At 39.7% G+C, this 20,934-nt stretch overlaps 1 protein-coding gene across 5 annotated transcripts in view; it reads left to right on the top strand.

Moving 5' to 3' along the window:
* HECTD4 (HECT domain E3 ubiquitin protein ligase 4) overlaps nt 1-20,934 on the top strand; it is a 76,402-nt gene that overhangs the window by 39,357 nt on the left and 16,111 nt on the right. For all 5 annotated transcript variants that reach the window (XM_054844675.1, XM_054844673.1, XM_054844674.1 and 2 more), the window contains 33 exons: nt 247-422; nt 892-1,027; nt 1,187-1,328; nt 1,440-1,606; nt 2,182-2,328; nt 2,640-2,824; nt 3,412-3,565; nt 3,872-4,152; nt 4,461-4,650; nt 5,251-5,332; nt 5,991-6,193; nt 6,387-6,522; nt 7,199-7,381; nt 7,655-7,825; nt 8,217-8,386; nt 8,818-8,933; nt 9,464-9,567; nt 9,851-10,012; nt 10,149-10,297; nt 10,567-10,646; nt 10,769-10,932; nt 11,479-11,716; nt 12,154-12,290; nt 12,463-12,589; nt 13,196-13,333; nt 13,459-13,595; nt 13,765-13,925; nt 14,478-14,659; nt 16,083-16,288; nt 16,597-16,727; nt 16,953-17,158; nt 18,124-18,303; nt 18,616-19,919. In XM_054844675.1, coding sequence (XP_054700650.1) covers nt 247-422; nt 892-1,027; nt 1,187-1,328; nt 1,440-1,606; nt 2,182-2,328; nt 2,640-2,824; nt 3,412-3,565; nt 3,872-4,152; nt 4,461-4,650; nt 5,251-5,332; nt 5,991-6,193; nt 6,387-6,522; nt 7,199-7,381; nt 7,655-7,825; nt 8,217-8,386; nt 8,818-8,933; nt 9,464-9,567; nt 9,851-10,012; nt 10,149-10,297; nt 10,567-10,646; nt 10,769-10,932; nt 11,479-11,716; nt 12,154-12,290; nt 12,463-12,589; nt 13,196-13,333; nt 13,459-13,595; nt 13,765-13,925; nt 14,478-14,659; nt 16,083-16,288; nt 16,597-16,727; nt 16,953-17,158; nt 18,124-18,303; nt 18,616-19,919 — 6,445 coding nt within the window. The remainder of the gene's footprint in view (nt 1-246; nt 423-891; nt 1,028-1,186; nt 1,329-1,439; nt 1,607-2,181; nt 2,329-2,639; nt 2,825-3,411; nt 3,566-3,871; nt 4,153-4,460; nt 4,651-5,250; nt 5,333-5,990; nt 6,194-6,386; nt 6,523-7,198; nt 7,382-7,654; nt 7,826-8,216; nt 8,387-8,817; nt 8,934-9,463; nt 9,568-9,850; nt 10,013-10,148; nt 10,298-10,566; nt 10,647-10,768; nt 10,933-11,478; nt 11,717-12,153; nt 12,291-12,462; nt 12,590-13,195; nt 13,334-13,458; nt 13,596-13,764; nt 13,926-14,477; nt 14,660-16,082; nt 16,289-16,596; nt 16,728-16,952; nt 17,159-18,123; nt 18,304-18,615; nt 19,920-20,934) is intronic.

Genomic DNA, 20,934 nt, shown 5'->3' with positions numbered 1-20,934 from the left:
ATCTGATTAAATTGTTAGAAACATTTGTGCTAAATAATATTAATATCAGTCCCTACAGCTACTCGTACTTAATGACAAATCACTTGTTTATTTCTTTAATTTTTTCTGCTTTCTACTTTGTTGCCATAAAATAAATCGATGCTATATGTCTTCTTTGAAATAACCTTTCTCACAGCAACATTTTATTTTGGAAGGCATTAAAACATAATTGAGTTGGCTGCTTTTATTTTTCTTTCATAATCTTAGGGAGAAGTTTTTTCAAGAGGTGAATTCACTGATACAGAAGACCTCTCATCCCCTAGCAAAAACAAAAACATTAGTTAAGAGCTTGATGAACAGAGCAGAGCTGTTATTACATGTCACTATTGCAGCACAGTCTGGTATCACAAGAAGTATATCTGGTACCCCTGCAGAGACTCCAGGTATATATCTCATTACCAGCATTGTATTTTCTTTTTTTCTTTTTCCTTTTTATTCCTTTTTCTCTTATTTTCCTTCTTTCACTTAAAATTAAACCTTTTTTTTTTTTTTTTACTTTTTCAAATTAAATAAATTCTTTTACAGTAAATGAAGTTGAGTCTTTGTTTTCTGATTGCCATAATGATGGTAAATTAAGGTCTGAGTAATAATATATGGAATTTAAATTTTAGTCTCCTGAATTATTGGGAAAAAAATGCTTAGCCTAATGAAAAAAAAAACAAACCAAAAACTTGAAACAATACCTGCAAACAGGAAAGTCCTCAGAACCGAGTTGCAAGTTCTTGCTTGGACTGTGTTTTCCCCACCCTATGTTATAGCTTTCACTAGAATGTCTGCAGTGATTGTAAAAACAGTTTGTAAATAACCTCCTACACCAGGAGTGACATTCTTTCATATTGTATAATATTTCAGCCTGCAAATCAGCATCTGAAACGAAAGTGATATCTCACGCAGTCCGCCAGCCCGTCTTCCTTCGCAGTATGTCGGCACCGTCTGACTTAGAAATGATTGGTAACGAAGATATCGAGTTTGCCAGATCAAGTCAAAGGTATACAAGGGTTTATTCCACTAAGCTGCTTTACAATGATGTGGTCTGTGTTGTTAAAATCATCATAAACTTTGCAAGCATAGCACATTGGGTTGTTGTTTTTTTTTTTTGTTGGATCAGCTTACTGCTGCCGGGGGTAATTCTCTGATATTCTCACAGGCGCCGGCATGTAACCAGCCACAGAAGTAGCTCTTTCACCCTTCTCCAGTCACTGACCATTGAGGATAGCAGAGATAAACCCACGTACAGTGTCTTACTGGGGCAACTGTTCGCTTTCATCGGAACAAATCCTGACCAAGCGGTATGCCATTTTAAATGTGCTAAATCATTATATTTTCAAATTCAAACTTTCACAAAGAAAGAGAGGTGTCTTGCTTGTGTCTCATTAACAAACCTGAACGATATCCCGTAGGTATCTAGCAGCAGTTTTCTGCTAGCTGCTCAGACAAGGTGGCGTCGCGGGAATACAAGGAAGCAAGCCCTAGTGCACATGAGAGAGTTGCTGACGGCAGCTGTTCGAGTTGGCGGTGTGACGCATCTTGTAGGCCCGGTGACCATGGTACTTCAGGGAGGACCGAGGTTTGTATATTTCTCTGAAAAGAATTAAATGTTTTCCTCTGTAGAAGATAGTAAATTGCTTTGCACTAAGAAAAATCATGAGAAGTGACTAGCTCTGAGGGCTCAAGTTTGCAGAACAAAGCTTGCAACAGCCACTGTGACCCTTATGGGGTAAAAAGGCAGAAACTTCTAAGAAAAGCTTTTATTTGGCAGTAGACGAATTTTCCTTTCGTACTGGGATGACATGTCCACAGATAGGTATATATAGGGTATCTTAGTCTCCTGACTCAATTCTAAATTCATCTTAATTAGGCATTAGTGGTAGATTTAGCTGGTACTAATGCCGTCATCAAGATTTGATAAATATTTTGAATTTTATTTGTAGTCAAATTTCAATCATGTCTGAGGTAAAACTACCATACTATCTTGTTTACATGTTTCATATTAAAACATTAAGTGACTTGCACTTTTGCTTCTCAATCTTGAGTAATTCTTAATATGTACTAATTTATTTTTTTTAAAAAGCTATATTTGGAAGTTTGTTCATTTCATTTAACCTAGAAAGCCTACCATTTTAAATATCTAACTATCAACAGAATTGAAGAGCTCACGTGTGGCGGGATGGTGGAACAAGTCCAGGAAGCTTTTGGAGAGACTATGACGTCTGTGGTCTCACTGTGTGCTCGCTACCCCATTGCTTGTGCAAATAGCATTGGCCTCTTATGCACTATACCTTACACAAGGTATGAAAGTATTTCCTTCAGAAAGGGAAGGAGGGCATCTACAGCTGTTCTTATTAGGTTTTGCCTTAAGGAGAAGCATTATATAGTACAAATATACTCCCTTTTTTCATAATGTTGAGTATCTGAGAATATCCTGTTAAATTTTCTCAGAATACAGAATTTCATCTGGGGAGGACAAGGGAGAGACAGAGCCATCTTTCTGCAAAGTGAAATAATTAATTGCTGAGTTAATGAAAATCCAGAACTTGCTGTTGTGTCTGTTGTGACTGAAAAGTTACTTAAGTAAAATCTGAATTTCTCTTCTCATACAGGAGCGAAGAGAAGTGTTTGGTACGTAGCGGCCTGGTACAGCTTATGGACCGGCTTTGCAGTTTAAGCAGTCAGACAGAATCCAGTTCAAATGAAAAACAGACTAAGAAACAGAAGGTGGCCACCATGGCTTGGGCCGCCTTCCAGGTGCTAGCCAATCGGTGTGTTGAATGGGAGAAAGAAGAAGGTAGGAACACGGCCAAATTAATTTCTACTGCGTGCTTTAGAATTACCCAAGTGCCTGAGAAGTGATGTATATGTATTTAAAATAGGGCATTCGCTCACTGTGACTTCAGTACTGCGTGAGTTCTTTAGAACACACAAGTGGATACAAAAATAAGTTTATTTTCTTGTTGTGGTGGGGTTGGTTTTTGGGTGGTTTTTTGTTGTTTTTTTTTTTTTCAATTTTAGCTTTTTTCCTCCTCAAGGGAGTGGTTATTTTGCAGATAATCTCAAGTCTGCCACTCAGGTCTGTCTAGACATAACCAGAGAAGCCGGAGACCCTGAGTGACCACTTACGCATTTATCCTGTGATAGGATTCACCAATAACATACATAAACTTAGAGACATGCGGCTGTTCACTAATGGCACATAGATGTTGTATCAGGTTGTTTTTTTTTTTTAAATTAAAAAGACGTTTTTATATAATAAAAGTTTTTTGCTATAGCAAAACAAAAATTTTTTACTGTTTTCAGTTTATGGGTAAGGAATTTGTAGCTGTGTACATCCATTTTTGTTAATTACAATTGTGAATTCTCAAATTACTTTTAAAGGTGGTTCAACAGAAGCTGTTCATTCTGGTCTGGCTCGTCAGGTCTCCAGCCTTCTTACCAACCACCTCGCACGAGCTACGGAGTGTTGCGGTAACCAAGCTGCAGGAAATGACGCGCTTCAAGATGTTCTCAGTCTTCTTAATGACCTGTCAAGGTACTAGCCCTTTGTCTCTGGAGTATTTTTTTTCTATGTATGCAAGCAGGTGGAGGTTCTTTTGGGGATTTCTTTACGGTAGTGAAGGTAAGATAACTTTCAAAACCATTCTAAAACTTGATTGTAGACTGACACTTACTCAATCTTAGTGTTTAATCAGTGCTATCAGGTTATGTAAGAATTGTTGCAGATAAGGTTTTGTCTGACATCTTGTAAATAATTCATTTGTTTTTAATTCCAAGAGCATCATCAAACAATTTTTTTTTTTTTCCAAACAGCAGTTACTGGTTTTTTTCCCCCTTTCAGGAGTCACATAGGTAAAGCAATCCTGAGCCAGCCAGCCTGTGTGTCCAAGCTTCTGTCACTTCTCTTGGATCAACGTCCTTCTCCAAAATTGGTCCTTATAATCCTCCAGTTGTGTCGTGCCGCACTGCCTCTCATGAGTGTTGAGGACTGTGGAAATGTAGAATTGCCTCCCTGGAGTTACTCGGTACCCTCTCTGAACAGTGAACAGGATGATCCCAGTGACCCAGCCTCCAAGATTGCCTCTCTGCTGTTGGCGAAGCTGGCGGATTATGTAGTACCAGGTACCAGCATCTTTTTGGTGTTGTGCTAAGTTGAGAAATTGCCAAGCAAGCCATGTTTCTGCAAGGAGCTTTTGTATTGACAGAAAGCTCAAGTAGGAAAAGATATACGATGTGTCAGTGTTGAATGATTTCTGTGAGTTTCCGTCTGCCTGTTAATTTAACTGTTCTCAGACTGAAGTGTGTTTTGCAGAGATGTTTTAGATGCATCTCAGCTATGTTAGCATTAGTTTCAAGGGCAGGAAAGTTTGTTGATGGAGCTCATGCCTGTGTGTTTTTCTTTGTTTTGGTTTTTCCCTTTCTAATTCAAGGATGCCAAACAGTTCTTTCTCCAACTGCCTCTGAGCCGGATACTACTTTGGCAAAAGCCAGCCCTAAAAATTCCATAAAAGGTGATAAAGATCCCGGAGAGGAAAGCGAGGCAGTGGATGGTAAACTTTCTATTTTTATTCATAAACGGGAAGACCAATCATCCCATGAAGTCCTTCAGCCATTACTAAGGTAATCTTAACTCGCTGGATTGGAATTAGCAACAATTTCACCAATTCCATTTGTCTTCTATTTTTAGTGCTACAGCTGTAGAAAAATGCATCCTAGACACAATAGTAAATGGGAAAGCAAAACAGCTTCCCAATTTGTTGTGTTTACTGGCCAGATAAGATGATAATACAAAAATGGTTTATAGGGCTGATGCTTAGCATACTGTTCCTTGGATAAAAACACATACCACTACACTGAATTTGTGATGAGGCAGCAGCAGAAAGAATCTAAATCCCAACATTTCATGGACTTGTCTGCTTTGTAGAAGACTATTGAGCAATGATGAGAGCAGCAGAGCTGGAACAGAGCACAGTATACAGATATAGAAAAGGAGGAGGGGGATATGAAATGTGGTGTTTTGCTTTTGGCTTGCTTATAAGCCATGTAAGCCACTGGCAAAGGAACATAAAGACATCAGCCTTAACTATCAAGTATTTCCATTACTGTTGAGCAATTCAGTCTCAAGGGTTGCTTTCAAATAATTTAAAAACATGCATAATATAGTAATTTTTTTTCCACCAATGAAAACAAAGCTAATGTGTTTTGGTTTCACTTTAATAGTAGCTCAGAAGGTCGTCCGTTCCGACTAGGAACTGGAGCCAATATGGAGAAAGTGGTGAAAATGGATCGAGACATGACAAAAGTAAGAAAAGGAATAACTAAAGAATTGCTCAATATTGTAAAAATCGGTGGCCAGTCAGAATTCTTTGTTTTTACTGATGTTAAATCCCCTTTGTTAAATGCTGTTTAATTTACAGAACTGTTCAGAAAGGTAACTTTACATTCAAAGTTAGAATTATATAGTTATTGATGTAAATACAGGGGTAAATGATGAAAAAGAATTTCAGCTAATGCTTCCTCCAACCGCTGTAAGTCATGTTTAAGCCCCTTTTGATATTGAAGTGTTTAATGAAATGTTCTTGAAGTGTTTAATGCACATCGATAGTACGAATTTTAAACCACATACTTAAATTTTCATGTATGTTTTTAGACATGTTCTTGACTATTTGCACCAGAAATACTCATGTGTGGCTTTTTGATCAGAGAAGAGATACTATCCTGTTAAGCTAAGAATGGAATATTAAAGGCAACGAATCCGCATTGATCTCTGATCTCTTTGTAGATGAGAAAAAGCAACAGAAAGAATCTGTTTTATGACTCTGACTAATACATACTCAGGAGGATGTTTTGATGCATTCTCAGTGCCTTTACATATGCAGAGGGAGGAGGGTTAAATGCATCATATAGTGTGGCCAAATAGAGCTATTAGTATTTGTCTTATATGGCAATTTTATTTTCAGAGTGGCTGCTGTGAAGTTATTACAGAAGAAGCTGCTGCAGCTCTTCGAAAGGCAACTAAGTGGGCACAGTCTGGTCTAATAGTTAGTGTTGGGCCACCCATAGAAACTGTCAATCCAGAAACTACTAGTGGATTGTCCACAGGGGACAAAAAGAAGACTGCACAAACGTCAATTTGCAGAGAGAGGAATTCTGAGCTTGCCAGGTAGGTCACTTCGATTCTATGCTTAAAGTCTAGATTCTGTTTTTCTGTATCCCAGTATTTGTAGTGCTCCAGAAAATAATCTGAGTGTTCATAAACTTTCCTTTTTTAATGTTGTATATTGTTCTTGATAACTGGAGCTTCTTTTCCTTCTCTTGTTTTGAAATTAATGGGCAAATTGCTTTCTCCTGTATAGGACGGATCCTGTGAGGCCATTCATTAGTGGTCATGTTGCAAACAGCATGGCAGCAGAGGTGATCGCTTTGCTACACAGCTTGTTGATGGCACCAGAATCAAATGCAGCTCAGATATGGACAACAACTGCTGAAAAAGTAAGCAAACGGAAGATTAATTATTAAACTCTACACCAAGCATGTATTATTTAAGAGAACTTAATTATTTGCAATTTCCTAAGCTACTCCTTTCCGGTTTACTACTTCTAACACTTCAAACCAGGATGTGTAACTGCACAGAAGCAGCCCTTTCTAGTAGATGGTATTTGCCTGATGTCTTAGGGTGGAATAAATAATCAAAAATTATCCAGTATTAGAGAATCTGTTTTTATTCTGTAATTCGCCTGTCATTCTTTTCAGTAATTAATAATGCCGTTTGTTTAGGGAGTTATCTTGCCTTTGCCAGGTAGTTGTTATACCTTTGCTGTTCAGTCCTCTTTGCCATGACCTCTGAAGGTCTGAAGTGTTGGCTGGAAAGGATAGCACACTGCTTTTATGTTCCTCTGAGTCCTGTAGCACCTAGTCTGTTGCTTAGGCTAAATCCTTGAGCTAAGATTATATATGTAACTGTGATTCTAAAAGTTACTACGGAATGGAACTGGCTTTGATAGTGTTGCACTTCAGAGAACTTAGAATATTCTGAGTTGCATAATTCCCTTCAAGAACAGAAATAATCCTTCTGAGATTTGTGTGTGAGCTGGAGGCTTGGGGCATTGGGGTTTGTTTGAATTGTGCTTTGAAGTCACTCTCTGGTATTTTTTGGTTCTGTCTTCAGGTTCTGTCTCGGGCTCTGATGTACATTCCACAACTTGGGAAATACGCAGAGAGTATTTTGGAGAACGGGAGTAGCAGTGGAAGGAAACTTGCTAAACTTCAAAGAATTGCTCGGCAGGCAGTAGCTGCCCTTTGTGCTCTGGGTGGCTTTAAGGAGACAATTAAAATAGGTTCTGAAGTTCAGGTAATTTGGCGCCGTTCATGTTTTATATCTTAAATGAGAATTGGTGCTTTTGCTGATGTTTTGCCTGCATTGGCATACTTGTGAAGCAGCGTGCAGATTGCCTGTGATCGTGAAGCAGTTGCAGTAACACTTGTGGAGACTGCTGTTGTGTGTTATTCCTGTTTCCTAAAATACCCAGCTCTACTCGTGTGTTGAGTTGGTGTGTGGTGTTAAACACTCAGTGTTTCTTGTTTGTAAAGCCCTAAATCTTATGCAGGCCTTCTTTGGTTGTAGGTTTTAGGTAAAGGAATAGCAGGAAGCATTGGAGTTGTGGCATCTATTAATGAACAAGAAGGTATAGCAACGGTCAAATTTCCACCTACCAGTATAGACAGTAGAAAGACCTCACAAGCATCAGACACACTAACTATTCCATTATCTAGGCTCTGTGTTCCAAGATCTGAGGTACGGTAGTTTTAAGAATCCAATATTAAGTGTAATATCAATTATCTTTTTTTTTTTTTTTTTTTTTGTGTCACAGCATACTGGCAATTAATCTACAGCATGTAAAAAGTGTGTTTCATCTTTGAGTAAAGATTATTTGTAAAGTTTGCCTCATTATTGTAAACATATCTTAACAATATCTATATTTAAGTTCTCATTCAAGTAACGTGGATATATTCATCTTTTGGTGCTTAAAGATGTTCCATTGCATATGTGTTTGGATTTTTGGTTTTGTTTGGTGCTGCTTTTGTGATAGTACAAAATGAGAATTAACTCCAGGTGATAAAACGCCCTCATTTCTTAGAAACTAACTACTTGAATTTAACTTTTTACCGTGCCCCCCCACCATCAGGCATTGCCTCTTCATAAACTGTCCATTACTGAGAAGGTAGTACAGGCAGTCCAGTCCATGTTGCTTCCTCAGGAGGGAAGTCTATCTATTCACACCTCACTTCCTGCAACAGGAGATGGCTCAACTCCAGTAATGGCAGTGGTCCGGCTTCTTGCTGAAATAAGAACCAGGTGAGTCTTTGGTTTTCGTGCAGCACCTCAGTTCATTTTGATACCGTACACAAATGTGCAAGAAAATTGCAGTTTCTTGTTTTCTTTGTCTGTGGGTATTGAGATGTGACAGTGGGGGACAATGCAAAAATTCTTGTTTGCTTCCTGAAGTACTTTAGTGTCTGGATGTTGTTAAAATAGGCATGAAAAGTAAAATACTCCCTGTAACACTGATCAGGCATTGAAGCAAGTGCTTCATATAAGTAAACGTTATGAAGCAGGGGAAAGCTGCCATTGTGGAAGTTCCAATGGATAGCTAAGCAACCAGACAAAGGAATAGATCAGTCGGCGTGCTGTCTTTTAAAATAGTCTTGAATTCAATACCTGTAAAGACAACTTTGAATTCAGCGTACGCTTTTGTAATGCTTTAAACATATGATTTTTCCATTAAGAGCATGCCTGGTGATGGCTCAGCTGTTAGAAGACAGCTCATTCTGTGAAGAATTCATTCAACAGTGTCCAGCTGCTGTAGAAGTTCTTAATTTGGTAGCGCAGGAGTGCAGCCCTGGTAGGTATTCAGCATGTTCTTGCAGCTTCATTGTCATATTCAGTTCAGAGACATACCGGCTTTTAAAATCATTTCAGTGTTTTGTCCTCCAGCTACTTAGAGTTTGATAGCTAGCACGGTACAGCATGTCTTGTCGTAGCTGCAGAGCTCTTACTTAAGAGTAGCTAATAATCAGACTAAACCATTTTAAAGATCAGGCATAAAGTTTAAGCCAGAACATGATTGTCCTGTGCATCACAGAAGATGCAAGTCCTGGGACTAGCTCTCTACTACTACACTTCTGAACCCTCTCCAGTTTTCTTGCTTCCAGTGTAACCTACTCTGTATTCCTATCATTTGTATGTTTTCTTTTGATGACCTTTTAGCTGTTTTTTTTCCAATGCTTTCTTATATTCCTTGTCATTGAACTCTTGATTTCCTTCCCTCTTATTTAAGCAGCAGTGGGCCCACTGTTATCAAGATTGCATTGTTGGACTCAAGTAACTAGATTTGCTTGGAACCTCATGACTTGGTTTGGTTTGTTGTTACAGGGGAGAGGCTCCTTGTTGTAGAAATGCAGTGTGAAAGGTTACGAATGTTGTATCGTGACTGTGCTCGACCACCTCCTCCTCCACTGCAAGCAGACAGAAGACAGGTGAGCACAGAAACGGTGCCAACTCTGCTGCCCCTTGCAAATGAAGCCAGCCACTGAGTGCAGGGGGCCCGTGTGTGGTGCTGGAGCCAAACTGGTTGGATTCTTATTTAAACATTTCATTTAATGTGAATTTCTGTACTGGGATGTGATTTGTTGTGATTGCAGTTGTGATAGTTCCATGTGTTGTATTAAATGTGCACATCGTAAAAGAGTGTGTCATTGAATTTCAGTAGATGACTTCAACTGTAACTGGTAGAATAAAATGCTCTTTTCATGTTTGTAGCCCAAAGAAATCACTTGGAGCCCATCAAGAGTGTTTCCCCCTGTGCGAGCATGCATGTTTTCATCGCATCTCACAGCTGTGACCTTTCTGGCTGATCCGAGTGCAGGTGGGGGACTGCCTCGGGGCACATTTATCTATGCCACTTCACCAGTTCCAGTACAGGTAGGAACTTACAACTGTACAACAGTTTGTGTCACTGAATATTCAATAGTGCATGAAAAGAACAAGAAAGAAGATTTTCTATTTTACCTATGTTTTGTAAATTTTTTTTTTAAATTATTATTATTTTTATTTCCAGGCACCATCATTCTACTGGGAAATTGAAATAGTTTCCTATGGAGATACAGATGATGACACGGGACCAATAGTTTCATTTGGATTTGCTACAGAAGCGGAAAAACGGGATGGTGCTTGGACAAACCCAGTGGGCACCTGTCTCTTTCACAAGTACGTTGGAGATGTGCATCAAAAATCATGGTCTTGTTCAGTACCATTTGTAAGCTCCTTAGGGAGCAGTATTGTGAGTGCATTGTAGTAGGCAACATGTACGTTTGAATTGAAATGTTAAAATGATGAACTAGACTATCACCTTATGAAAATAAGGGGAGTTGAGTTGCCTTCTGTCAGTATCACAGCTACCTAGACTTCAGCTGGTAGTGAGTTGTCATCCTTACTTGTTTCAGTGCTGTTCTTAATCTTCTTGTGTTCCTTCTCAGCAATGGGCGAGCAGTGCATTACAATGGCTCCAGCTTGCTACAGTGGAAGAGTGTTAGATTGGATGTGACTCTTTCTCCTGGTATGTAAGAGTACGGCTACCTTATCTGCTAAATCAGAAAATCCTCTAAATGGAAGGCAAACAGTAGATGAGAAAACAGATTAAATCCATGTTCTTCTTGTGATGATTATATTTTTCTACAGGTGATGTAGCAGGAATTGGATGGGAAAGAACAGAAGGAACTCCACCCCCTCCAGGGCAGCCAGCTAAAGGCAGAGTTTATTTTACCTATTGTGGGCAGCGACTCGGGCCATATCTAGAAGATGTCTCTGGTGGAATGTGGCCAGTTGTCCACATTCAGAAAAAGGCAAGTTTTCAAGGGAAATATGTTACTTGATATATATTCTTTCAGAAATATTAAAAAACCCCATTATATATAAAATATTGAGCCTGCTTACCTATCTACAAAAAAGTAGAGTGATAGTTTTTACCTTTACTGAGTTAGGTTGAGCTATTCCATTACCCTTCCCAGGTGCATGTATGTTTTATCATTATTCTGAACTTTCTCTGTCCATTAGGACACTAGTGTGCAGCTGGCTTGATGAAATGGTGTTATTCTGGGCTAGTAGCCCTTCTATTTAGTATTCCTTCCCAGCAGTGACCTTGCTTCAAAGTGTACTAGCTAAATATGCTGTATCTTGAAGCTAGAAAAAAGGCAAGTTCAAAGTTTGTGTTTAAAAGCTTAATACTTTCCCTGCTGCATCCAGTTTTATAGCTAGGGATGCTGGGAAAACCGTATGGCATGGAGATGTGATCGGCTTATCCCTTTGGCAGAGTTTTTTAAAAAGAGCAAAGAGAAGGATCAAAACAATCCACAGCTCATCTTAATGCTTTTATGTGCATCTTCTTTCAGAACACGAAAGTCCGTGCTAACTTTGGATCTCGCCAATTTGCCTATGCTGAAGGGCAGGCTCACAGGAATGCTGCTGATCTGTGTATTGACCTAGCCGAAGAAATAAGCGCCAACTTTGAAGCGTTGCCTTTTGCCATGGCTTCTGACAGCGATAACGATGCTGGCACCAGCATAGCTTCTGATCCTGGGACCCATGGACCTCCTTGTAGAATTGCCGCTGTTGCTACGGCTCAACAACGTAAAGTGATGATTAACATTTCTTTTAAACCTTTTTCAGCAGAAGTTGCAGTCAATTAAATTGGATTTAAGCACATCCTGGCTGCAGTCCTTAGGTACTGCCTGTTTAGGTAAAGCAGTACAACAAGCATCATCAAATACATGCTTATTTGATTTTAGACAAGGCAATTAAAAAAGTCTGGTCTTCTTTTATATGGATGTACAAATTATTCTCAGTTAATGCAACTACAATGAGAAATTATCTTATTAGGGTTTTGAATACAATAAGATGTTACAGTTGATTGAATCAAGCAATTGGTTATGCTGTGTCAAAATGCATTACATTTCCACAGGGTGATTGGAGACTGTGGAACGCAATATATCTCAAAAACTTCATGGAATATTTTTGCATGCTTTCTAGTGCGTTATGATCTTATTATTTCCATATGTGTTTTGCAGAATATGACAGTGACACGTCTTGCCACTATAAAATGGAACTAAGCTATGAGAACTTTATCACATCAGGCCCCGATCCTCATCCCCCTCCTATTGCAGATGATGAAAGTGACGATGACGACGACGATGATATTCCCCGGGTGAGGAATGTGGCAAGCTCTGCCTGCTGTAACTTGTAGTCTAAATACAGATCTCGTAATTCAGATTTTTAAGTTTTGCCATACAAGGGTTTTCCCTGCTTCCTTAAGGAAAGTATAGCTGCTGTTAACTTTTCTTTCTTCTTGGTGTTCTAAATAACTTTTGTCTTTGTAGGAGGATCACTATGCCCTGTTGGTTAAAGCCTGGGAAACTAAAGTTTTCCCTACAATTAGAAGAAGATTCCGTAATGAGGCTGAGAGGAAGTCTGGGTTGGATCAGATTAAAGGAGCTTTACAGTTAGGTATGCTGTGTTTATTTCCATGCTTGTTGTTTTAGATCATGTGCAATAAGTGATAACACCTGTGTTTCTTTTATGTTTTACCATATTCAGGGCTGGAAAATTTAAACTAAAGAAAAAAAACATTCACTTGCTGTTTTCATCAGTTTGGTTTGGGGGCATGATTTTTCTTTAACGCTTTTACTTAAGTTGTACTATTTAAATAGGGAAAATGGCTTTAGACATAGCGGCAGAGTGCGTTGTACTGTTGTGATGTGGATACATAAATACTTCAGAATAATAGTTTGGGAAGGAATTATATACGTGCATTTTCTGTCTATCAAGGCAAAACCTTTGAGGAACGCTTTAATAAGGGGGGATTTGTAAATGAATGCAGTTCTGGTGAGGCGACCTGTTTGTGGGAAAGTCAGAGTAAATGCAAAGAAAGAATTCTGAGCCCTAATAAGCAGCATACAATGTTTCTCTGGAAAGCTCCACTCCCTGTCTATCAGCCTGGCTGAAACAATATTTGAGTAATTAGACAGCTCATCTGCTTATGATGCTAATGAGAACAAGAACTTATTTCAAGTGGCTGGGGAAAATAACTAAGCACTCCCTTCTGTCTACCAGGAATGGTTGATATAGCACGACAAACTGTAGAATTCCTCTATGAGGAAAATGGTGGCATCCCAAGAGACCTCTACCTTCCTACTATCGAGGATATCAAAGATGAAGCAAACAAATTTACAATTGATAAAGTACGAAAAGGTAAGGTCAGCAAAAAGTATCTTGAGGGGAAAATATAAGCTAAGGTACTTGGGATCTACTGCATGAATTGTCAACCTGAGGAAAATGCTGTACCTTTAAAAATTGCGTTGTCCCTTTCTGACTAGGTCTCACAGTGGTGACTCGCTCTCCTGACAGTAACAACGTTACCAGTAGTGCTGTTGGAACAGCTTTACCCAAGTTTGCTATTCGTGGGATGCTGAAGACATTCGGTCTTCATGGGGTTGTTCTGGATGTTGATTCTGTGAGTAGAGATACATTGGGAGGACTTTTAATGCATCAGCATCACATGTCTGTGAGCAAATACGAATAAGTGTACTAAACTACTTAGAATGCTGATTTGGTGCCCTTTTTGAAGGGAAAAACTATTGTTATTACTGTGTTTATTGACAGCGTTGGTTTTGGTGTTCCAGGTAAATGAATTAGTACAAGTAGAGACGTATCTCAGAAGCGAAGGAGTTCTGGTAAGATACTGGTATCCCATTGACATGTTAGAAAGGCCGCCTGCTGGTTATAGGAGGACTGCAACAAATGGATTGGTTACCCTGGATAACACCAATATCCAAATTCACAGGTAAAAAAAGAAATGTAGTTAGAACTACATCCTATAGTACAATTACCTACTGCAGCCTTATTTTGAGCAGTAGGAAGCTTCTGAATCTTATTGTAGTTGTTGGATTAAAGCTGACAAAGATTCGTGAAATCTTTATGGTTTAATGGGTAGTGGGGTTTTGATTTTTTTTTTTTCGTAATAAAGGAAATTTATTCTAATTGTCTTGTTGGAAGGATTTCACTTAGTCACATGAAAGCGGTTTTGTACATGCTGGTCTAACCAGTACTTTCCCTGAAGCTTAGGTTTCCTGTACCATCAACCAGTTGTTATCTAAAAGCCCAAGAACTCCTGACTGACTTTGTGCAGAGTTGGCTTCAAATTCAGGTGCCTTAATTTGGTACCAGAATTAGATGGGCTGAGTGCTACCTGAAGTGAATAAGAAAGAGTTGGGTCTACCTGAACCTTTTAAATAAGAATAAATTAGGCATTTATGTTTGGATTCAGGGGCAGGTTGCTGGATATGGCTTTAAGTATGGTGAAGCAATTTTATGTTTTGATGTTTGTGTTTTCTAGAGAGCTTTTGCGAAGTGAAGCTTCTCTGGCCAAGCTGTACTGCCGCATGGCTCTCCTCAATATTTTTGCCCCTAAATCTCCGCATATGTTTACTCGCCTGTTTCACATTCCCGCTATCCGTGATATCACTCTGGAGCACCTGCAGTTGCTCTCCAACCAACTTCTTGCACCACCTCTTCCTGGTAAACACTAATTTTTATCACAGCTGTCTTTCATTTGGTACAATTGTTTTCTGGGGACAAAAAAAAAGAAATCTAATTAATTTGGCTCTTATTGAGTAATTAGTTATAATAATGGAATTGAAAAAATGTCTCAATGGACTCCTGACCTTAGTGATAGGGTACTAAACCAAAATTCTTTTGCTGATGATCTTATTAAAAGTGTTCAAGAGAGTTCAGGTGTCCTCCTAAGTCTCCATTCAGTGTGCTTCTGTCCCTTTGTCATCGATCATCTTCTGTTTGGGTGGGGGAAGTGTCCACATGGGATTCTTGTAAGGAATTGAGAAAGGTTTATAGTTTGAATCCAGGGTAGTAAAACTAAATGCCAGTTGGGGGTCTCAGTTTTCAAAATTCAACTCTTCTTCATTTCACAAAGTGGTTTGTCCTTTTCCTACTGGAATCACAGATCTGATTAGAGAATATATGTGCTGAATCATGGAAAAGAATCTTTGGCTAATTCAAGTGAGTGTTAACAAAGACAATTATCGTTGACAAAGCTATTCTGCATGCAAAGAAATGTGTGTAATGTGGCTGGAACATAAGGAGGAAGTAGGAAGTGCTAAATATAGGCTATTAATAACTGAAAGTAATTATTTAGCATTGGCAAAAGTCCTGTTCCCTCCTCCAGTTACTTAGAAACTTGGCTACCTCTAACAGATGCCGCATTGTAAAAGATCCTCTTGCAGAGTACAGCACTACTTTGCATGGCTTTAAGATAATTTTACAAGCTTTTATTTAGTTTTTCTTCGTTAAAATTTGTCTAATATAAGCCCTGCTAATACATAGTTTCCAATCTGACGTTCTGGTGAATTGTCCACTCCTTTGTGCACTGCACTTGGTCTTTCTTTGACTTCTCGCATTAGCTCCAGAATGACAGCCACAAAGATGTTGGGGCTTGTGACCCACTCGGGGCCACCCAAAAGCTATCTTGCCCATTCATGTATGGGGAAAGCTTGAGAACAGATAAAGCCGCTTTCACCTTGTCTAGAATGAGTGGGGAAGAGAGTGCTTCTGGTCACTCGTGCAGTAAATTGAAATATGCCTGCCTTCGTACATGGAACAAAATGAGGTGGCCGTGAACCCACAGCTCTGTGTCCATACGGCAGGGTTCCTTGAGGGTTGTTGGCTCAGGCAGGTGAAGAATACAGCTGGCATTTAGAGAGCCATCCCATCTGCAAGCAACCACATCAGTGGTGCAGGTCTGGTCTTGGGTGGATCATTTCTACTGCTGACCTTTGAGAGGAGGTGTGCGCTTGCTCAGGAGTGGAAGTAGAGGCTTGTAATCTTCTGAGTGTTTTAAAACTTCTCTTTCCACTGTCTGTTTCACAGGCTACATAAACATGTTGAAGCGATCTCCACATTTGTCTTATCTTACTTGTTATTACAGATGGAACAATCAGTTCAAGTTCTATTCTTTTGGCCCAGTCCCTGCAACACTGCATCCATTCCCAGAACTGTGCTGCCACAGACCTCTTCTACCAGGGCAATTCACAAGCCATCAGAGAGTGGCTTACTGTTGCCATTACTCGGACACTGCATCAAGGAGAGGAGAGTCTGTTAGACCTCGCTAAACAGATCTGCTCCTTTTTGCAGGTAAAATATTTAGTAATGTTTTATGAGCAGTGTTGTTTTTCTTTCTAAGGAGCCCTTGCTTTGTGTGTGATTCTAACTTCCATAATACCATCCCTCACACTGAATTGTTTCTCTGGATAGATTGTATTCCTATTCTGATCGTAGTGGGCACGCTGAAAACACAAGCAGTAGCAATACTCTGGATCATATTAAAATGAAATGGCCTCACACTGTGTCATTATTTACAATGCTATATTTTATTTGAAAAAAGAAGAGGGAGGTAGTTTGCTGCTGCTTGGGGGCTTTCAATATGAAATGTTGTGTTACAGACGGCACCAGAACAGTTTCCTGCTGAAGAATTCCCAATTTCAGAATCCAAAGTCAATATGGATGTTAATTTTCCTGGGGCTGCATTTGTAATTGTGTCCTGTAAGGAAAGTCAGTCTGGATTCCGCAAAGAGTAAGTAATTGAGGGGCTGAGAGTGGCAAAGATCAAAGATGTGCCGTGGAGGCCCTGTGAACCCTAAGTATGTAGGTGCTCATTTTTTTAGATTTTTCTCTTCTCAGAGACTCATCTTCTGGGTGGTGGGATAAATACTGCAGAGTGTTTAATTTTTCTGCGATTGGGTTGGGATTTTTAGTAGCTAGTTACAGTCTTACTGAACTGTCCTTGCTCTTTTCTTAGTTCATCCCTCTATAAAGCACCTTGGGCTAGAGTGCTTGTCTATGGGCTCGGGCATAAAGTTAAACGGAATGGTCAGTTAAACCTAATCGAAGCAGTGTGCTATCCTCGAGATGCCTCTCCAACCAACACAGGCCTAACACCTCCCCCAACAACCAACCAGTACCCTTCGGTGATCACCCCTACGGACAAGGTCCACATCAAACTAGGTAAAAAAAAAAAAAGTAAAAAAAACCCTTTTAAACTGTATTCTCAAAAGTGAGAGAAGCATCATCATTGCCTCCATCTTGAGCTTCCTACATTGTCACCAGTCCTACCATTGGTAGTGACAGTATTCTTATACAAGGTATTAAGAAATGTGTCCTGGCAGAAATCTGCAATTGTTCTTAACCAAGAAAACATGGTTTTATAAACGTTGGAAGCCATCTGACTCTGATTTTGTTAGTTCTGTTAAACCTGTCAGGATCTGCGGGGGTTTTTTTCTGATTTTTGTCTTCCATGAGTTCACAAAGAATGTTTTTTAATATTTCTGCAATGTTCACGTTGGTGCTATTGCTGTTTGAGTTGCTGCCTTTCAGATGGAGATTAACTTTTTTTTTTTGCTTTTGTAGGCGATTGTAGGGTCCTTTAATATGCAGAGTAATATATGTTCAGTATAGTAATACCTAGGTCTTCCCAGCTTCTCTGGCAAGAGCAGTCATTAATATTCTTTTTACCCTTCCAGCCTAAGGGAGAGACAGTGTGATTTATATTAGAGCAGTGAAGGTGACTGAGCTGCAGTAAGCTCTGAAAACTTTTGACTGGAGGTCCTTAAGTTCTTTTGCTGAACTGCCGTGTCGCTGATGTTTTTATTAATACTGATCACACGCGTCGCACTACAAAGGACTTTTACAAAACCATTTCTATATGTATTTAGATATGAAATTGAACTATTTTTAGCCTGTACGTATGTCATGTAAACAAAATGTTATTCTGTACTTTTACAATTATAGATTATATCAACATATCATTATAGATAAAAATTCCTGTTTGTTTATTACAAGGAACTTAATGGAGAAAATTCTCACTTAGTATAAATCAAGCCTCAAAAAAAATCCTGAAAAATATGATACTACTTTTACTTTACCATTGCCTAGAGTCATGATAAGTATTTTCTTTTGACCTTTTTGCTTAGGAGTGTCTCCTCCTCCCGGAGCTGTGTTGGTCTTGCATTCTCTTCCTCTTGAATTCCCCCTGGCAATGGCATTCACAGAACAGCTGTTAACTTGGAAATTGGAAGATGGGGATGGAAAATCAGAAGATGAACTGGATACTATTCCTGCTTCAGTTCTCTTGCAAGTAGTGGAATTTTTAGGTGAGAATGTAGTATTTACTTAATAATAAAAACCAACAATGTGCTGGCTCAGATGGAGAGTTTAGGAAAAAAAGAAAAATTACAGTCACAAAGTATTTCTGAGCTCTTGCATTATATCAAAATTTTCTTCAAACTCCAGAAATTTTCTGTCGATAGGTACTTCTTGGAATAGCCTTCCTGTCTCTCTTAACTAACAGCCATTGAAATGACCTTTTTTGTGCTTTTTTAAATGTTACTGTTGCAACTCATGTAATAATAAAGCTACTATGAGTGAAACGCTGCTGACTCCCATGTCTTGCCTTCCACACACAGGGAACTTTCTCTGGACAACTGACATGGCAGCGTGTGTGAAGGAATTAATATTTCATCTCCTGGCTGAGTTGCTTCGCAAAATTCACAACCTGGAGCAGAAAAAAAATCCAGCAGGATTGTCGTCTTCTATTGCCCTTCAGCTAAATCCCTGTCTAGCTATGCTTATGGCCCTACAGTCAGAACTTCACAAGTTGTACGATGAAGAAACACAAAACTGGGTGTCTGGAAATGCGTGCGGTGGTTCTGGTGTTGGAGGGGCTGACCAAGGAAGATTTTCAACATACTTTCATGCTCTGATGGAAGTCTGCCTTGCTGTAGCAGAAGTAACCTTACCTATAAATATGAGTGTAACAGCTAATGTGATGTCTTCAACTAGTGCCCCAAATCTTAGTGACTCTTCGTCCTCGTCTTCATCTTCTCCAGGACAGACACCACAGAGTCCAAGCTTGCTGTCAAAGAGGAAAAAAGTGAAAATGAAGCGGGAAAAGACATCATCCTCAGGCAAACGGTCTTCATCCAGAGCAGCTGAAACGGATGCTACAATCCTCAGTATAGGAGGAAGCAAGCCTGAGGATATGTTATGGTTTCATAGAGCACTGACTCTGCTTATAATTCTGAGACACCTGACTAGAAAGGATCCACAAGGGCTGGGTGTGACAAATGATGCTGTAGCAGACGCGTGCCAAGCACTAGTAGGTCCCACAGCTCATAGCCGCTTGCTTGTCATTTCTGGAATCCCAACTCACTTGGAGGAGAGTACTGTCAGAAGTGCCATCAGAAAGGCATGTAATGCACATGGTGGAGTCTTCAAAGATGAGATCTACATCCCTTTGCAGGAAGAGGATCCCAAAAAAATCAAGGACAAAGCAGAAGGAGGAGAATGCAGAACTGAACTGGAAAAGCCAACTGTTTCAAGTAGCGCAGACAGTCTGGATATCAGCAGCTCTAGCAGTGTCACACCTGCCATGAGCGTTAGTGCTTCAGCATCTACAAGCCAGGCTTCCCTGTGCAGCTCACAGGGTATATCTCGGACCGTTAGCGATATCTCGGTTGACCAGTTTCAAGCTGGACTGGAACTGGCCATCCCACCGGGATTACTAGAACCACATGTTGTTTCCAGCCAGGAGAGTTTGGATCTCTCACACTGCAGTACTGGAAGCCTCGGCAGCCTTGGCAGCCTCGGGGAACCACTTGACAATGTAGAAACAGCATCTGCGTCTGATGTCGGATCGATGTACACAGTCACATCTCTGGACAACCAGCCGCTTCTGTCACGGCCAATCAAAGGTTTTGCTGTAGTGGAGGTAATAGCCTTCAATCAGGAGAGGGTGCCTTTGGGGTCAGTTTTTTTTCTGAGAAAATGAGATCTGATTCTGATTTTTTTTAACCTCTGGCTTTGAGAAATACTGTACTCTTTGTGGTTTGTGTGTGACACCGTGATCTGACTGTTAAGGAAAAAGCGTGCTGTGTATTTTCTTCTGTAAAGATTCTTCTGCTTGACTGAGGCCGCAACTTGAATGATGGAGAGTGAAAAGTACTGTTAGCAAAGAGTAGCTCAGTATAGGTCATGAGTGCAGAATAAATGTATGTTGATGTGCATGCAGGACTAAAGAGACTAGGAGTTCTCAGCTTGGGCAGGATGGCTGAGGAACACAGAACTCTACTCTGCATTGGCTTTCTCTGTATCATTCACAATCTTAGGAGCATTCACTGTCTCTCAAAGGATAGAGGAGACCTAGTAGTGGAGTTATCGAGTAGCAATTTTACACCAGAAGGAAGCGCTCTCGCATGTTCCAAGTTGGAAAGCTTATTGCTGTGAGCTGTTGTAGAAGCCAAGAGTATAAATGAATTCATAAGGGATTAAGTCCATGGAGGATGTGCAAAGTGGTAACTCTTAAGCACAGCACTCAATGCAGCCTTCAACTTAAGAAATCTTTAAACCGTTGATTTCTGGAGGCTGAGAGAATATGTAAAGGAAAATAAATATCTGTTCATTACCTCTTTCATGTAACTTTCTTCAAAGACTTGCTACTGGCCACTGCTGGAGATTACTTTAGAGATAGGTGGCCCTTTGGTTTGACCCACAAGGCAATTATTTCATGTTTAATAACTACATTTTCACATATTTTAAACCATCTACAGATTCCTCTATAAAGTTACTTTAGAAGAGATGATAAATTTTGTCGATTTCTGGTTCCAAATTAATTTTTAAAAGCATTGTGAGTGGTCGTCACTGATCCCAGATCACTCCAGGTTTTCAGCCATGCACAAGAACCCTTCCTCTCTGTTGTTACACTGTGTGCTGCAGATATATCAGGA

Source organism: Grus americana, chromosome 16 (assembly GCF_028858705.1).
Source record: "Grus americana isolate bGruAme1 chromosome 16, bGruAme1.mat, whole genome shotgun sequence".
NCBI classification, from domain to species: Eukaryota; Metazoa; Chordata; class Aves; order Gruiformes; family Gruidae; genus Grus; species Grus americana.
The sequence above is the reverse complement of the archived record's forward strand: the minus strand, read 5'-3'. Positions and strand labels throughout refer to the sequence as shown.